Below are 18,973 nucleotides of genomic sequence, written 5' to 3'. Positions count from 1 at the left end.
GATACTGAAACCACTAATTTGTATTTCCATTCACAGTTCTCAATTCCAAGGCTCAGAGGTGGAAAGCACTCAAATGATCCAATCTTATGTGAGGATCAGCCTGTTCCACATCAGCGACCATCACGTTTGGCTTGCAAGAAAAATGATCCCTTGGATCCAGATTATATTGCAGGTTTGTGAAAACCACAAGTGGTGTTAATTTGGTGTTAGCTGGGGGATTGACAAGTTTCTTTGAAAGTTGTAACATATTCTGAAATTTTCCAATTGACTTAGATTAATCCTGTGGCGCATAGTGTCCACTACAGTGGACAGCTGTTAATGATCGCTTCTTTGGCATTTTCAATCAGTCCTTAGGCTGAAAATGCACACAGTTCCCTGCAGTGGTCACTCCCAACTGGTGTTGTGTCCTGCATGCATTTGCAGCCTCGTGACTCACTGAAACCGTCAGAGAATTTACCATTAAAAGTTGTCCACTGCAGTGAAATTCGTGCACCACAGGGTTAAGTGGAAGATTCAGAGCTAATACTGGAATTGACTTGGTACTGAGACCACCATGCCACCTTTTTTTTTTATCTTATTTAGGCCAATTGACCCCTTTTTTTAAACCATAACCATTTCTTTCAGCTGGCCAGGGTGGCCGAGCAGTTCTAGGCGCTACAGTCTATAACCACGCCACCGCTACAGTTGCAGGTTCGAATCCTGGCTCAGTCATGGATGTGTGTGTGATGTCCTTAGGTTAGTTAGGTTTAAGTAGTTCTAAGCTCTAGGGGACTGATGACCTCAGAAGTTAAGTCCCATATTGCTCAGAGCCATTTGAACCATTTCTTTCAAAAATAAATAAATTTTGAACTGGAGCAATACCAATTATAGAATAATCTTTCGTTTTATTCACATTATTTATGACATATTTCTGTAGGTAATGCTTTGTCAATTCACTTAAAGTGAAATTTCTTAATAAATTGACCCATCTAATCTTCAGCATTCTTCTGTAGCACCACCCTTCAGACGCTTCTATTCTCTTCTTAGCTGAAGTGTTTGTCATCCACATTTCCCTTCCATGCAAGACTACTCTCCAGATCAGTATGTTCGGAAAAATCATACTGCTGCATGTTGTACTGAAAACAAAAAATTAACTGTGTTGCATCAGTTTCCATTTTGAAAAAATGCATTTGGAAAAGTAAATGCCTTTCTCTTACATTGGAGGAGAAACAGAGTAGAACTGAACTGTTATTTCATAGCATGTAGTTTCAGCAACTCTAAGGATGACTCAGAAGAGACTCCAAATTATCTGAATATCTGAGAGACGTTCTATGAGAGGAAAACAAAAAATCTCACATCCAACAGGATGAAGGCATCTGGTTTGCCAGCTAGGAATGTGGGAGAGATGGGCGGCAGGTGCACAGGCTAGGCATGACAGAGAAGGTGACATGATGTTGTGGATTGCTGGGGGATGGAGAACACAGAGGTGGAAACTGTTGGGTGGAGGCTGTGGAAGCAGTGGGTTACTGGAGATAGAGGCCAGAATGATTGTGGGAGTGAAGGATGTGTTGAAAAGATAACTCTCATCTGCATAATTCAGAGAAGCTGGTGGTAGAGGGAAGGATACAGATGGCCCAGATTGTGAAGTAGTCATTGAAATAGAGGTTGTTATGCTCAGCTGCATGTTGTACGATTGGTAGGAGGGGGGATCAGCTTTGTTCTGGGCAACAGTTTGGCAGTGGCCATTCGTCCTGGTGGACAGCTGGTTGGTAGTCATACCAACATAAAAAGTTGTGCAGTGTTTGCAGCAGAGTTGGTATATGACATGGCTGCTTGGTGGAAGACCTGCCAAATCCACCCAACCAACAGTCCTACTCCACTCTTTTTCACAGATTTACTGTATCTCTACAGAGGCCGGGCCACCTGTGCTGTAAGCACTGCACAGCTTTTATGTCATTATGACTACAAACCAGTTGTTTACAAGAAATGACTCTGCTGAACTGGTGCCAGGAACAAAGTTAACTAACTCGTGGGACTACATGCAGCTGAGCATAACATGTCCTGTTTCAATGGCTGCTTCACAACCCAGGCCATCTAGATCCCCCTACCACCAGCTTTTCTGTAGTACGCAATGGGAGTTATCCTTGCAATACGTCCTTCACTAATCCTGGCCTCAGTCCCTAGTAACCCACTATCCCCGCACCCTCCACATAACTGTTTCCTCCTTCCTCCATCTTCCACCCGTTCACAATTCATGTCCTGGCATCACCTTCAGTGTGCGCCACTTCCCACCAGCTCTGACAATTGTGTATGTGCCTAGTGCTTGCACCTGCCAAACCCCTCTCTTCCATATTCCTGGCTGGCAGACTGGCTACCCCCCTTCAAGCCACTAGCCACCCACCCCTCCTCCCTGTGTCCCATCTCTCTCTCTCCCCCTCTATCTACTGCACTGGACACAACCTCCTCGTAAATTTGCCAAAATGCAGCACTGGCATTATTTGTCCAGCTTGTACCATACTGGTGTGTGTGTGTGTGTGTGTGTGTGTGTGTGTGTGTGTGTGTGTGTGTGCGTGCGCGCGCGCGCGCGCGCGCGCGCGTGTGGGGGGGGAAGGGGGGGGTGTTGGTTGGTTGGTTTTCTGTGTGTATTTGTACTCTGGCTCAAAAAAGGATTATTCTGAAAGCCAGCAAGTTTTCTTTGCTTTTCAGTGAGTGATCCTCCTCACTCCTGAAGTATTTACAATTATTAGATTGGTTAGTTCTCATTATGAGTGTTTTCTTAAGTAAGATTATGTGCTCTCATGTGCATACTTCATTCCACAGGCAATTACAGTGACACCCAGTACTATGATATTGACACTGTTTACATCTTAATAGCAGCAGCAGAAGCAGACTTATAAAGAGGAGAGTGTCATTTCCTTTACAGTCGTATCAAAGTGGTACTTCATGCCTATATTGGTTGAGCATTGATTACCACTCAACAGCTTCTTTGTGTTAGAAGATGGAAACTGCTGACTGTCAGTTGGAGGCTATGTTTGCAGTACATACAAGTTGTTATGGCACTTCTTGCAGTCCTAACTCCGTGCATCACAGAAGGAAAATTTCAGTGGTAGAAAACCCTTAGGCAGTACATGTCGTGACTTCAGGGGTTTGGTGCAGATGTCATTTATGTAGTAACTGATGCCTTAATGGACTTTTATAACAGATCTTTGGGAACTTTATTGACCATTCTGAAAAATATTGAATATTTCTGTGATACTCCAGTGTATCAGTATAAATGTCCATGGAATGAAATTTGCCCCCAACAACTCTTGCTACCTTACTGTTTTATTGCACTGCTGTTTATTGACCATGGTTCCATAATTTGACCAGTAGTTTTGTTTTTAAGAAAATGAATTGGGACAGTAATATTGATCTCTTCATAAGAAATTTGACCCCTCTATTATTGTTGATTTCCATTTTGGAAATAGAACTATGAGAGAACTAATAACAGTGCAGTATAAAGAACACTTTAAAAATTGTAAAATTACCATGAGACAGGAATAACTTGCCAGACAAGATTCCCAGTGCTGCTGATACACGCAAAAGTAGAATAAACTGCACCAACTTTAGGAATTGTTAGTTCATTCCTCAGAGAGGAAAAATGTGTATGTCCATTATAATTAACCGGGCTGTTATGCCGTGGTCAGTTGATGAATTCTGTGTCGATTCCCAACGTTTCGTCTCCGACTGCGGGAGACATCTTCAAGGGGGTCCGTAGCTCGATGGAAGGTCCAACACGCCCACTGGCTCACTACTGACTGTCGCTAAATTCCGTGTCCGCGCGCTCCCGTGGCGTGGCGTGTCATCACGTGTTTTGAAAACGTCAGTGCAATTCTATTCGGGAAAGGCACAACGCATTTTCAAACAGACTGAGGAGGCCTTACTACGAGAGCGCATTCAGCAGACCCGACGGGACTTGGCAAGCACAAACTGTAAGTTAATGTCTCTCCATATTACGATCAGTAATAAACTGTGCAGCGGTGACTGGGATAAAATTGATAGACAACTGCATGATACCATGGGGAAGCGTATGTTGACAACGTCTTAGTAGACAGAAGAAGAAGTTTGATAATTTGCTACCTAATCAGACTGTTCGGCATTTAGACGTTTCCCGGACCGTTATCAATTTGTCCAAACATTCGTTATCTGACGATGAGACATCTGTGCTTGCCAAGGGAGGAAATTTTGCTGTTAGTCCGCGTTTTGTGCCCATGGGAGAAATTATAGTCAGTGTGAAGCAGGAATTCGCAGTGTGGATTCTGTAACACCTGAAGAAATCCATATAGAAACAGTGAGAATATTAGCCAATGCAAAACTGCCGAAAAGTAATATAACTGTGGGTGAGAGAAGAGCTTTAAAACACCTGAATGACGACGATAGTATTTTGGTTCTCCCAGCAGACAAAGGAAGCGCAACGGTGGTTATGGATGTGGCTGACTATCAGAGTAAAATTACTGATCTACTGGATCCGCAAGCATATAGGAAGCTGAATAAGGACCCCACTAACAACGTTCTCAGAACTGTGTCGCGGTTAATAAAAAAGTCCTCCATTGAAGAGAGTGTACAGAAAGGTCTCTGCAATTCGGTTGCGCTACCACTGAGGCTTTATGGATTGCACAAAATTCATAAAGAAAATGTGCCGTTAAGACCGATACTAAGTGCCATTGGTTTGCCCACCTACTCATTAGCCAAGTTTTTGACTACGCTGTTAAAACCACATGTGGGCCGTTTGGACTCTTTACCTAAAGAATTCGACACATTTTATCAGCAGATTGAATGGCATAGTGGTCTAGCCGGAGGACATATTGGTCAGATTCGATGTGGTATCGCTGTTTACCATGGTTCCACTTAATGATGTATTGGAACAGCTGGATCGAATTTTTCCTGCCGATATTTCAGAACTGTTTAAGTGTTGTTTGACGACCACATACTTCAAGTGGAATGAACAGTTTTATGAGCAAATGGATGGCGTGGCTATGGGAAGCCCCCTAAATCCCGTAATTGCAAACTTCTTTATGGAGAAATTCGAAGAACAGGCCTTAGGTACTGCCAGCAAAAAACCAAATGTATGGTTCCGATACGTGGATGGCACGTTTGTGCTGTGGAGACATGGTAGGGAGGAACTAAGCCGGTTCCACGAACATCTGAACTGTATAAACTCGAGAATTCAGTTTACAATGGAGGAGGAGGTAGACAGCAAATTACATTTCCTAGACGTGCTTGTTTTTAGAAACAAAAGTGGTACTTTGGGCCACTCAGTATACCGCAAACCCATGCACACGGACCATTATTTGCACCGGGATTCGAACCAACACCCACAACAGAAGTGGGGTGTTATCAAGACATTAGCGGACAGAACTAGAAATATTTGTGAACCTGAGTTGCTTGACACTTAGATGGAACGTCTCCACAATGCACTAATGCAGAACGGATATTCGTCCGCCGAAATAAAACGTGCGTTGAGGCAGCCACGGAGAAATCATACTGACGTACAGGCTACTGCAAAATCTAAGGTTTTCCTGCCGTTTGTTAAAAATGTAACGAAAAGAATAGGGAGGATCTTGTCGAAGCGGAATATTACCATAATTTACAAGCCCACCAGGAAGATACAGGAATACCTTAAGCCTGCCAGGGACGCTCGCAAACCATTGGAAAAAGCTGGAGTGTATAGGATCCCATGCAGCTGTGGTGATGTTTATGTGGGTACCACTAAAAGAACTGTTTCTAAACGTTTGGAAGAGCACAAGGGAAATTGTAGAAGAGGAGAAACGAAACAGTCAGCTGTTGCGGAGCACGCTTTCCAGCCAGGGAACCACAATATTCGTTTCGAGGAGACGCACGTACTAGCAGCCACAAGCGGATATTACAAAAGGCTCTACAGGGAGGCAATCGAAATCACTAAACACCCAAATAATTTCAACCGAAAGGAGGAGGGCTTGAAATTAAACAGTGTATGGATGCCGGTCTTAAAGAAGATGTGTACCACCCGTCCACTACTGGGTGATGGCAATGGCAATTGATGGCGACGGACAGCGGCCAATTGCACTGACGTTTTCAAAACACGTGACATCACGCCGCGGCGTGGGAGCGCACGGACATGGAATTTAGCGGCAGTCAGTAGCGAGCCAGTGGGTGTGTGGGACCTTCCATCGAGCTACGGACTCCCTTGAAGATGTCTCCTGCAGTCAGAGACGAAACGTTGGGAATCGACACAGAATTCATCAACTGACCACGGCATAACAGCCCAGATAATTATAATGGACGTATTTCCAGCCGTGAAAGTCTACATTTTAGTAAAAATGTGTATGTCGGATAAGGCTGGAAAGCCGTCTCCCGTGTCCTCACTGCAAGCCCCTATCAACCTGGAGTCTGAATGATCTGCCCTTCCTTCCCAACCTTCCCTAACTGAGTCCTCTTTCCTACCTGGCATAGAAACAAACAGCTGCAGAAACTAGCATGTGTTTTCTTTCTGTTTTTGTGTGTGCTTACATATACGTACATACTCCACAAGCCACCATAGGGTGCATGGCAGAGGGTACCCTGTACCACAAATAGTTGTTTCGTTTCCTGTTCCACTTGCAGACAGAGTGAGGGAAAAATGGCTGTCTATATGTCTCCATATGAGCCCACAATATAATAGTGATGAAGAATAGGCTGAAGTTTAAGACATTAGTCAGGAAGAATCAGTACACGAAGTGGGATACAGAAGTACTAAGGAATGACGAGATACACTTGAAGTTCTCTAATGCTATAGATACAGCAATAAGAAATAGCTCAGTAGGTGGTACAGTTGAAGAGGAAAGGATATCTCTCTCTAAAAAGAGCCATCACAGAGCTGGGAAGGAAAGCATAGGTACAAAGAAGGTAACTGCAAAGAAACCACGGGTAACAGAAGAAATACTTCAATTGATTGATGAAAGGAGGAAGTACAAAAATATTCTGGGAAACTCAGGAATACAGAAATACAAGTCGCTGAGGAATGAAATAAATAGGAAATGCAGAGAAGCTAAGATGAAATGGCTGCAGGAAAAATGTGAAGACATCGAAAAAGAAATGATTGTCGGAAGGACGGACAGGAAAGTCTAAACAGCCTTCAGTGACATTAAAAGCGAGGGTGGTAACATTAAGAGTGCGATGAGAATTCCACTTTTAAATGCAGAGGAGAGAGCAGATAGATGGAAAGAATACATTAAAAGCCTCTACGAGGAGGAAGATTTGTCTGATATGATAGAAGAAGAAACAGGAGTCGATTTAGAATAGATAGGGGATCCAGTATTAGAATCAGGATTTAAAAGAGCTTTGGAGGACATAAGGTCAAATAAGGCAGAAGGGATAGATAACATTCCATTAGAATTTGTAAAATCATTGGGGGAAGTGGCAACAAAACGACTATTCACATTGGTACGTAGAATGTATGAGTCTGGCGACATACCATCTGACTTTCGGAAAAGCATCATCCACACAATTCTGAAGACAACAAGAGCTGACAAGTGCGAGAATTATCTCACAATCAGCTGAACAGCTCATGCATCCAAGTTGCTTACAAGAATAATATACAGGAGAATGGAAAAGAAAATTGAGGATGTGCTAGTTGTTGATCAGTTTGGCTTTAGGAAAAGTAAAGGCACAAAAAAGGCAATTCTGACATTGGGGTTAGTAATGGAAGCAAGACTAAAAAAAATCAAGACACATTCATAGGATTTGTTGACCTTGAAAAAGCGTTCGACAATTTAAAATGGTGCAAGATGTTCGTAATCCTGAAAAAAGTAGGGGTAAGCTATAGGGAGAGATGGGTCATACACAGTACGTACAACAGCCAAGAGGGAATAATAAGAGTGAAGACCAAGAACAAAGTGCTCGTATTAAAAAGGGTGTAAGACAAGGATGTAGCCTTTTACCCCTACTGTTCATTCTGTATAGTGAGGAAGCAATGATGGAAATAAAAGAAAAGTTCAGGAGTGGAATTAAAATTCAAGGTGAAGGGATATCAGTGATACAATTTGCTGATGACATTGCTATCCTGAGTGAAAGTGAAGAAGAATTACATGATCTGCTGAATGGGATGAACAGTCTAATGAGTACACAGTATGGACTGAGTAAATCGAAGAAAGATGAAAGTAATGAGAAGTAGTAGAAATGAGAACAGCAAGAAACTTAACATCAGGATTGATGATCACGAAGTAGATGAAGTTACGGAATTTTGCTGCCGAGGCAGTAAAATAACCAATGATGGACGGAGCAAGAAGGACAAAAGCAGAACAGCTATGGCAAAAAAGACATTCCTCGCCAAAAGAAGTCTACTAATACCAAATATAAGCCTTAATTTGAGGAAGAAATTTCTGAGAATGTACATCTTGAGTACAGCATTGTTTGGTAGTGAAACATGGACTGTGGGGAAACCAGAACAGAAGATAATCGAAGCATTTGAGATGTGATGCTACAGACGAATGTTGAAAATTATGTGGACTGATAAAGTAAGGAATGAGGAGGTTCTATGCAGAATCGGAGAAGAAAGAAATATGTGGAAAACACTGATAAGGAGAAGGGACAGGATGATAAGACATCTGTTAAGACATGAGGGAATGACTTCCATGGTACTAGAGGGAGCTGTAGAGAAAGACAGAGATTGGAATACACCCAGCAAATAATTGAGGACATAGGTTACAAGTGCTACTCTGAGATGAAGAGGTTAGCACAGGAGAGGAATTTGTGGTGGGCCACATCAAACCAGTCAGAAGACTGATGACAAAAAACGTAATTTCTTGTATCTTATCTTCATGGTCCCTAAACAAAATGTATGCTGGTGGCAATAAGGTCGTTCTGCAGTCTGCTTCAAATGCTAATTCTCTAAACTTTCTCAGTAGTGCTCTTTGAAATGAATCTCTTCTTCCCTCCAGGGATTCCCAATTGAGCTCCCAAAGAATATCCGTAACACTTGCATGCTGATCGAACCTACCAGTAACAAATCTAGCAGTTTGCCTCTGAATTGCTTTGATGTCTTCTTTCAATTCGACCTGGTGCGGGTCCCAAACACTCGAGCAGTGCTCAAGAATAGATCACACTAGTGTCCTGTATGTGGTCTCCTTTACAGATGAACTACACTTTCCTAAAATGCTCCCAATAAACTGAAGTTGACCATTTGCCTTCTCTGCCACAACCCTCACATGCTCGTTCCATCATATTGCTTCACAGCATTACGTCTAGATATTTACATTAAGAGCCAGCTGCCATTCATTGATTGGGGCTAAGAAATGCAAGAGGAAGCCGCCTCGTAGAATTTTGCACAGAGCATAACTTAATCATAGCTAACACTTGGTTCAAGAATCACGAAAGAAGGTTGTATACATGGAAGAACCCTGGAGATACTAGAAGGTTTCAGATAGATTATATAATGGTAAGACAGAGATTTAGGAACCAGATTTTAAATTGTAAGCCATTTCCAGGGGCAGATGTGGACTCTGACCACAATCTATTCTTTATGAACTGTAGATTAAAACTGAAGAAACTGCAAAAGGTGAGAATTTAAGGAGATGGGATCTGGAGAACCAGAGGTTCTACAGAGTTTCAGGGAGAGCATAAGGGAACAATTCACAGGAATGGGAGGAAGAAATACAGTAGAAGAAGAATGGCTAGCTTTGGGGAATGAAATAGTGAAGGCAGCAGAGGATCAAGTAGGTAAAAAGACGAGGGCTGGTAGAAATCCTTGGGTAACAGAAGAGATATTGAATTTAATTGATGAAAGGAGAAAATACAAAAATGCAGTAAGTGAAGCAGGCAAAAAGGATACAAACGTCTCAAAAATGAGATCGACAGGAAGTGCAAAATGGCTAAGCAGTGATGGTGACAAATGTAAGGATGTATAGGCACATATCACTAGGGGTAAGATAGATACTGCCTACAGGAAAATTAAAGAGAACTTTGGAGAAAAGAGAACCACTTGTATGAATATCAAGAGCTCAGATGGAAACCCAGTTCTAAGCAAAGAAGGGAAAGCAGAAAGATGGATGGAGTATATAGAGGGTCTATACAAGGGCGATGTTCTTGAGGACAACATTATGGAAATGGAAGAGGAGGTAGATGAAGATGAAACGGGAGATATGATACTTCGTGAAGAGTTTGAGAGAGCACTGAATAACCTAAGTCGAAGCAAGGCCCCGGGAGTAGACAACATTCCATAGAACTACTGACAACCTTGGGAGAGCCAGTCCTGACAAAACTCTACCATCTGGTGAGCAAGATGTATGAGACAGGCGAACCCTCAGACTTCAAGAAGAATATAATAATTCCAATCCCAAAGAAAGCAGGTGTTGACAGATGTGAAAATTACCAAACTATCAGTTTAATAAGTCACAGCTGCAAAATACTAACACAAATTCTTTACAGACTAATGGAAAAACTGGTAGAAGCCAACCTCGGGAAAGATCAGTTTGGATTCCATAGAAATGTTGGAACACGTGAGGCAATACTGACCCTACAACTTATCGTAGAAGAAAGATTAAGGAAACTCAAACCTTCGTGTCTAGCATTTGTAGACTTAGAGAAAGCTTTTGACAATGTTGACTGGAATACTCTCTTTCAAATTCTGAAGTTGGCAGGGGTAAAATACAGGGAGCGAAAGGCTATTTACAATTTGTACAGAAACCAGATGGCAGGTATAAGAGTAGAGTGACATGAAAGGGAAGCCGTGGTTCGGAAGGGAGTGAGACAGGGTTGTAGCCTCTCCCCGATGTTATTCAATCTGTATATTGAGCAAGCAGTAAAGGAGACAAAAGAAAAGTTTGGAGTAGGTATTAAAATCTATGGAGAAGAAATAAAAACTCTGAGGTTCGCCGATGACATTGTAATTCTGTCAGAGACAGCAAGGGACTTGGAAGAGCAGTTGAACGGAATGGACAGTGTCTTGAAAGGAGGGTATAAGATGAACATCAACAAAAGCAAAACACAGATAATGGAACGTAGTCGAATTAAGTCGGGTGATGCTGAGTGAATTAGATTAGGAAATGAGACACTTAAAGTAGTAAAGGAGTTTTGCTATTTGGGGAGCAAAATAACTGATGATGGTCGAAGTAGAGAGGATATAAAATGTAGAATGGCAATGGCAAGGAAAGCGTTTCTGAAGAAGAGAAATTTGTTAACATCGAGTATAGATTTAAGTGTCAGGAAGTCGTTGCTGAAAGTATTTGTATGGAGTGTAGCCTTGTATGGAAGTGAAACATGGACGATAAATAGTTTAGACAGAAGAGAATAGAAGCTTTCGAACTGTGGTGCTACAGAAGAATGCTGAACATTATATGGGTAGATCACACAACTAATGAGGAGGTATTGAATAGAATTGAGGAGTAGAGGAGTTTGTGGCACAACTTGACCAGAAGAAGGGATCGGTTGGTAGGACATGTTCTGAGGCATCAAGGGATCACCAGTTTAGTACTGGAGGGAAAAAATCATAGAGGGAGACCAAGAGATGAATACACTAAGCAGATTCAAAAGGATGTAGGTTGCAGTAGGTACTGGGAGATGAAGAAGCTTGCACAGGATAGAGTAGCATGGAGAGCTGCAGCAAACCAGTCCCAGGACCGAAGACCACAACAACAACAACTGCCATTCATCACACCAACTGGAAATTTTGTCTGGTCATCATGAATCAACCTACAGTCACTTATCTTGAGTACCTTCCAGCACACCGCAGCATCACCAGTGAACTTCTGCAGATTGTTGCCCACCCTGTCTGCCACTTCATTTATGTTTGAGGGTTGGAACTTAAATAGTGGCAAATATTTATTCACAACTGATACTAAAGAGTTACATGTTTGCATCTGTCACTGTCCTTCAAAGTAGTCACCAGTGTTGTGTAAAACCTGTTGCCAGTGATGTGGAAGGTGTAGTATACCGTTAGCAGAGCCTGTTCTGTTGATGGTGCGAATGAAGCAGTCTACTGCCTGTCGAATTTCTGGAACAGTTCTGAAGCGAATGCCACGAAGTGGTTCCTTCATCTTTGTAATCAAATCAAAGTCACAAGGACTTAAGTCCGGGGAGTATGGTGGATGGTACAGTACTTCGCAGTCTCATCGACCGAACAGAGCAGCCACTGCTTGCGCTGTATGCGCCCGCACATTGTTGTGGAAAATTATGGTAGGTTGTGCAGAAAGTGTCACCACTCCTTTCGCAAAGCTGGTCACAGGTGATGCTCCAAAAACGAACAGTAATACTGTGCATTGACGGTCTGCGGAGGAATGTAGTGCGTTAGGATAACACCATCACAGTTGTACATGAGAATCACCATAACTTTAGACCACTCCGTTCGCACCATCAACAGAACAGGCTCTGCTAACGGTATACTATGCCTTCCACATCGCTGGCAGCGGGTTCTACACAACGCTGGTGACTACTTTGAAGGACGGCAACAGGTGCAAACATGTAACTCTTTTGTATCGGCTGTGAACAAATAGTTGCCACTATTTAAGTTACAACCCTCATATGTACAAAATAGCAGCAATCCTGTGACACTTCCCTGGGCCACTCCTGATGAACACTTACCACCGAGGTCTTCAAGCCAGTCACATGTCTGGCAGCCTAGTCCATATCCACTTACCTTCATTAACAGTCTGCAGTGGCACACCGTGTCAAATGCTTTTCAAAAATCTAGAAATATGGAATCTGGCTGTTGCCCTTCATCAGTAGTTTGCATTTTATCACATGAGAAAAGAGCAAGCTGGGTTTTGTACGAGTGATGCTTTCTAAAGCCATGCTGATTTGTGGACATAAGTTTTTTAGTCTCACGGAAATTTGTTATATTCAAACACAGAATACGCTGTAGAGTTCTGCAGCAAACTGATGTTAAGGATATTGACCTGTAATTTTGTGGGTCTGTTCTTTCACCTGTCTTATATACAGGAACCACCAGTGCTTATTTCCAGTCACTTGGCACTCTGCACTGGTCAAGAGAGTGCGATAAATGCTAGCCTAGTAAGGGGCCAGTGATGTAGAGTATTCTTTGTAAAACCGAACTGGGATTCCATCTGGACCTGCCGACTTTGTTTCCATCTCTTCAGTTGTTTCTCTAGACCAGGGATGCTTATTACTATGTCATCCATACGGGGCTCTGTGCAGTGGTCAAACAATGGTACATTTGTATGATTCTCCAGTATGAATGATTTCTTATATATGGAATTTAAAACTTTGGCTTCCTTTTGCTGTCTTCTGCTGCCAAACCAGACTGGTCAACAAGAGACTAGATGGAAGACTTAGACCCCCTTAGTGATTTTACACAGGACTAGAATTTTTTGAGTTTGCCACCAGATCCTTAGCCAAGGTATGATGATAGTACCTCTGTATGCACCTTGTGAAGATATTTCCACGGATGCGCAAATATCTACTAATTTTTGACTGTCATAATTTGTACGTCCTCTTTTGAACCGAGCCTTTGTCTTCTCACTTGGCCTCTGTCGACAGTACTTGAAATTCTCCGGAAATTCGCCATGTCCTCTTTTGAATGGAGAGTGCAACAGCCTTTGCCTCCTCAGTTGGCCTCCGTTGGCAGTACTTGAAATTATCCGGAAGATGAGTGACGATTAGCTATACTGTCTAATTGTATTTTTAAAGGCATGTAAAAGGCAGAAATAAGTGTGTTGTGTCATATAGTTGCTCTACTTTTATTTTAATCCTTGTCATATCAAGCTCTTCCCAGAGACTAACATAGCAGTTTTAGAAAATGTGTTCTATCAAAATGGCACAACAATAACATTTGTTTTTAAAAGAATCATTATTTCAGCAACTGTAATATCAATCAAACTTCCTTACCTAACATTATGAATATCACACTTGAGAAATGTTAATTCTGCAGTTCCTGTCTTGACCATCTCATGTGTGAGCAAATGCTTCAGAGTTGTACAAATGAAATAGTATTTTTGCTAAAATTCATTTTTTTCTCAAATATTACAGCTTTGTAAGCACACTGTTCATTTGAAACAGTGTGGTAAGACATGCTAGAGCATTATTTCATTTGTGCATTTTTCATATAAACTAATTATATTTTATTTTTCAGGCTATTCGCCTTTTGTTATGCGTGACATAACTTCCAAATCAGCTGTGCTAGGAATCAGAAATGGGAATTTGAAGAATTACTTCAGAAGGAGTGAAGTTAATAAACCAAAACGAAGGAAATAGTGATTTATAACTTGCATTGTGTTTCTTGTGTCATTTCTAAATATGTGTTACTTACTAAGTTTGGCTGAGCACTCAGTGTATAAACTGTTTTTGTTTATTAAAAACAACAGGAATAATTGTCAGTGTATCTCTTGACTTTAAATTAGTGTCGTTTGGTGATATGCAACCATGATGAATAATATTAAGTTATATAATTTATATATGTTGGTGTATGAAATGTACATGTGATAACATCACCAAACATAAAATGTTCATCAGGTGATTAACCATGTAAACATGTTTCAAACTGTTTTCTACAAATGTCCAGATAACATTCCAGTAAGCCATTCAGTAATTCAAAATTTGGTTACTATGCATTATACTCTGTTAAGAACTTAACAAAGACAGGATGTTACATTTTATCTACAGAAAAAATCAGAGTTACGGGATGATAAGAAATGTTGTATTTCTTTATTTTGCCTGTCAAGATACAGGCTTTCAGTACCTCTTCTATATTGAGCAGATGTTTTGAGAGACACTTTTACAGTTAACATTTCACTTTGCATAGGAAATGAGTGACTGTACTGTTACTGATGTTTATAACAACAACAACAACAACAATAAGAAGAAGAAGAAGAAAAAGAAGAATACAGTTATGAGAATAATTGTTACAATAATTTTAGTCCTATTAATATTATGATAAATACATTTCTTGCAATATAACATTCCTGCTATTTAACAGTAGTCTTCGTTCTGCATATGTCACATTTATTTGTGTATGCCACATTTCTGACAGGTGATTCTGGCAGAATAGTTCTACTTTCTGAATAACCTTCTCCAAGATCTAACAAGTGAAGGCTATTCTGTCATTGGTATTTTTCCAGTTCAATCATAGCCATCTATTTGCCTATAACTAGTACCATTACCACACCCAATTGTCTCCAACATGAGATCTTGGATTTATGGTGTTGCACTTGGCTGTGACTGGACAAGCTGATGGGTTCAAGGGCAACACACTTATTGAACAAAAGTCATGTGATATCACCTGATATTGTGTTGGACCTCCTTTTGCCTGGCATAGTGCCGCAGCTCGAAGTGGCATGGGCCCGTCAAGTCATTGGAAGCTTCCTGCAGAAATATTGAGTCACGCTGCCTCTATAGCTATCCCTAATTGTAAAAGAGTAGCTGGTGCAGGATTTTGTGCATGAACTGATCTCTCAGTTATTTCCCATAAATGTTCGATGGGATTCATATCAGACAGTCTGGGTGACCATTCGCTGAAATTGTCCAGAATGTTCTTCAAACCAGTTGCAAACAGTTGTAGCCCTCTGACATGGTGCATTGTCATCCATAAAACTTCCATCATTGTTTGGGAACATGAAGTCCATGAATGGCTGCAAATAGTCTCCAAGTAGCCAAACCCAGCCCACACCATTATTGAGTCACCACTAGCTTGCACAGTGCCTTGTTGACAACTTGAGTCCATGTCTTGTGTGTTCAGTGCCATATTTGAATCCTCCCATCAGCTCTTGCCAGCTGAAATCAGGACTCGTCTGACCTGGCCAACGTTTTCCAGTTGCCTACAGTTTAACTGGTATGGTCACGAGCCCAGGAGGGGCACTGCAGGTGATGTGCTTTTAGCAAAGGCTCTCACATTGGTTGTCTGCTACCGTAGCCCATTAATGCTAAATTTCATCACATTGACCTATTGGATATATTAATTGTAGATCCCACATTGATTTCTGTGGTTGTTTCATGCATTGTCGCCTGTCGGTTAGCACTGACAGCTCAAACACTGCTGCTGTAAGTCGTTAACGGCCACTACATTGTCCAAAGGTAATGACTGAAATGTTGTATTCTCTGCATACCCTTGACACCGTGGATCCCTAATGATTTCCAAAATGGAATGTCCCAAGCATGTAGTGCCAACTACCATTCTGCATTCAAAGTCTGTCAATTCCTGTCGTGCGGCCACAACAACATTGGAAACCTTTTCACATGAATCACATGTGTACAAAGGACAGCTCTGCCAATGCACAGTCCTTTTATAGCTTGTATATGTGATACTATTGCCATCTGTATATGTGCATATCACTATCCCATGACTCAGTATAATGCTATGATAGGGATTTTAAATAAAATTTGCTGTTATTTCCCAATGGTAGCAGTATAATTATCATATTCATATTTTTATTTTAAAAAAGCATACATTTACTTGGATTCTTCATTTCCTTCTATAAAATTCTCATAGCGGGCACTTGGCCTTGCCATGACTCAGATGCCGTAGATTTATTCTTCTCTCTCTCTCTCTCTCTCTCTCTCTCTCTCTCTCTCTCTCACACACACACACACACACACACACACACACACACACACACACACAGAGTGAAGTTCCCTGCTTGCTTGTTTCTGTATGTACACACTGATCTCAGGGACAGTTATAGGGATTTTGATACCTGGTGTGGGCAGATGTGATTGCAACACCGACAAATGAGTGGCTGTGGAGGCCTTTGATGCACGACTCACACTGTTAGTGGGTTGCTGTCGGGCAGTCACTTACGCCTGTAAGCACTACAGTATGCCAGCATGTGGATGTTCAGTTTAAATTGTTTAATTTATATGAAAGTGATAATATTCAGTTACCTAACCTTGTTCCCTGATTTTTGTTTTATTGTAATTGTACGCATTGCTGTGTGAACAAAAATATTGCACCACCCCACAAGTCACCCATCTGGTTGTAAATACTTAGTGCAACCGATGCGAAGCTGGGGCAGGTCACTGGTATATACATAAATTCACATTTATACAAACTGAGATGTTGAGACATCATTAATGAATAAAAATATCTGAAAACGTTTTTCCCCAGTTCAAGAGATCGTGTCTGCTGACAGAAACTAAAAAATGTTGTGGGTCCTGTTTTGGATGCAATGAAGTGTGAAATAAATCTGCATTCCTCAAAATCAAACTCGCTTCAAAATGCCAAAATTCTGTTAAATATTATTTTTTAAAAGTCTTAGCAATCTTGCAAATTACAATACCACACATTTGATTGGGCATCACTGGGAATATAATATAATAGGAGTTTGAGAAATAATTGCTGGCTTCATCTACACCAGTGGCCCACAGCAAAATCTGCCGAATCAGTTCATACCGAAGAATTATGCGTATGATTATGAGGGTGTTGTCCACACCAGAGCATTAAGACTAAAACTTAGTTTTTTATTTTCAATTTAGGATGCAGCCTACAAAATCTTTGCATATAATACAGGGTGTCGCAGGAGGAATAGTTAGTATTCAGGAATAGGGCAGGAATGTTCATTCGAAATAAGTCTAGCAAACGTGGGCTCTTAAAATGCATTCATTAAGAGCTATGAGCACTTGTTCAGTGGAAGAGATATGTTTGATATTAGTAAAGATGAACAAATGCTCATAGCTCTTAAGGTATGCCACTTTGAACCCCATGTTTACTGGATTTTTTTCCTTGTTTTGGTCCATACTACCACCTCGCGAAATATGGAAAGCAAAGAGATCGCACTAAAGGAGATTTGTTTCACAGCATTATGAAAAGGGTAGATTGCTACGCACCAAGTAGAGGAGATGGTGAGTTGCAAAAAGGCGCGACAGAAAGAATGTGTACTTTTGAGCTTTTGGCCAAGAAGTCGTCTTCCAAAGTGGAAAACAAATGCACACACGACCACTGTCTCTGGCACCTGAGGCTGGAGTGCATACAGTGACTGTGCTTGATGGGAGAGGCAATCTCTGCATGATGGTGGTAAGAAAGTGGCTGGGGCCGGGAGGAGGAAGGTATGGTGCCGCTTGTGGGAGCATGCAGGAATGTGGCAGGGACAAGGTTTATATGATATAAGGGATGATCAAAAAGTTTCCGTCTGAGGGTGTTGCCGCAGTGTATATGCAATATAGTGCTACTCCAATGCAGATATATAATAGCTGACGTGTAGGCAAGGGCATTCATATGGCATTCATTACTTTCCAATATGTTGTTGTTGTTGTTGTGGTCTTCAGTCCTGAGACTGGTTTGATGCAGCTCTCCATGCTACTCTATCCTGTGCAAGCTTCTTCATCTCCCAGTACCTACTGCAACCTACATCCTTCTGAATCTACTTAGTGTATTCATCTCTTGGTCTCCCTCTTCGATTTTTACCCTCCACGCTGCCTTCCAGTACTAAATTGGTGATCCCTTGATGCCTCAGAACATATCCTACCAACCGATCCCTTCTTCTGGTCAAGTTGTGCCACAAACTCCTCTTCTCCCCAATTCTATTCAATACCTCCTCATTAGTTGTGTGATCTACCCATATAATCTTCAGCATTCTTCTGTAGCACCACAGTTTGAAAGCTTCTATTCTCTTCTTGTCTAAACTATTTATCGTCCATGTTTCACTTCCATACATGCCTACACTCCATACAAATACTTTCAGAAATGACTTCCTGACACTTAAATCTATACTCGATGTTAACAAATTTCTCTTCTTCAGAAACGCTTTCCTTGCCATTGCCAGTCTACATTTTATATCCTCTCTACTACGACCATCATCAGTTATTTTGCTCCCCAAATAGCAAAACTCCTTTACTACTTAAAGTGCCTCATTTCCTAATTTAATTCCCTCAGCATCACCCGACTTAATTCAACTACATTCCATTACCCTCGTTTTGCTTTTGTTGATGTTCATCTTATATCCTCCTTTCAAGACGCTATCCATTCCATTCAACTGCTCTTCCAAGTCCTTTGATGTCTCTGACAGAATTACAATGTCATTGGCGAACCTCAAAGTTTTTATTTCTTCTCCATGGA

General features: G+C 41.4%; 1 protein-coding gene across 1 annotated transcript in view; it reads left to right on the top strand.

Annotated features, from left to right (window-relative positions):
- LOC124805301 (RNA-binding protein NOB1) overlaps positions 1 to 14,298 on the top strand; it is a 58,752-nt gene extending 44,454 nt beyond the window's left edge. Inside the window, exons 6-7 of the mRNA XM_047265814.1 lie at positions 37 to 172; positions 14,060 to 14,298. Of these exons, the coding sequence (XP_047121770.1) occupies positions 37 to 172; positions 14,060 to 14,181 (258 nt within the window). The 3' untranslated portion in view covers positions 14,182 to 14,298. The remainder of the gene's footprint in view (positions 1 to 36; positions 173 to 14,059) is intronic.
- Positions 14,299 to 18,973: the final 4,675 nt, after the last annotated feature.

Source organism: Schistocerca piceifrons, chromosome 7, assembly GCF_021461385.2.
Source record: "Schistocerca piceifrons isolate TAMUIC-IGC-003096 chromosome 7, iqSchPice1.1, whole genome shotgun sequence".
NCBI lineage: Eukaryota > Metazoa > Arthropoda > Insecta > Orthoptera > Acrididae > Schistocerca > Schistocerca piceifrons.
The sequence above is the reverse complement of the archived record's forward strand: the minus strand, read 5'-3'. Positions and strand labels throughout refer to the sequence as shown.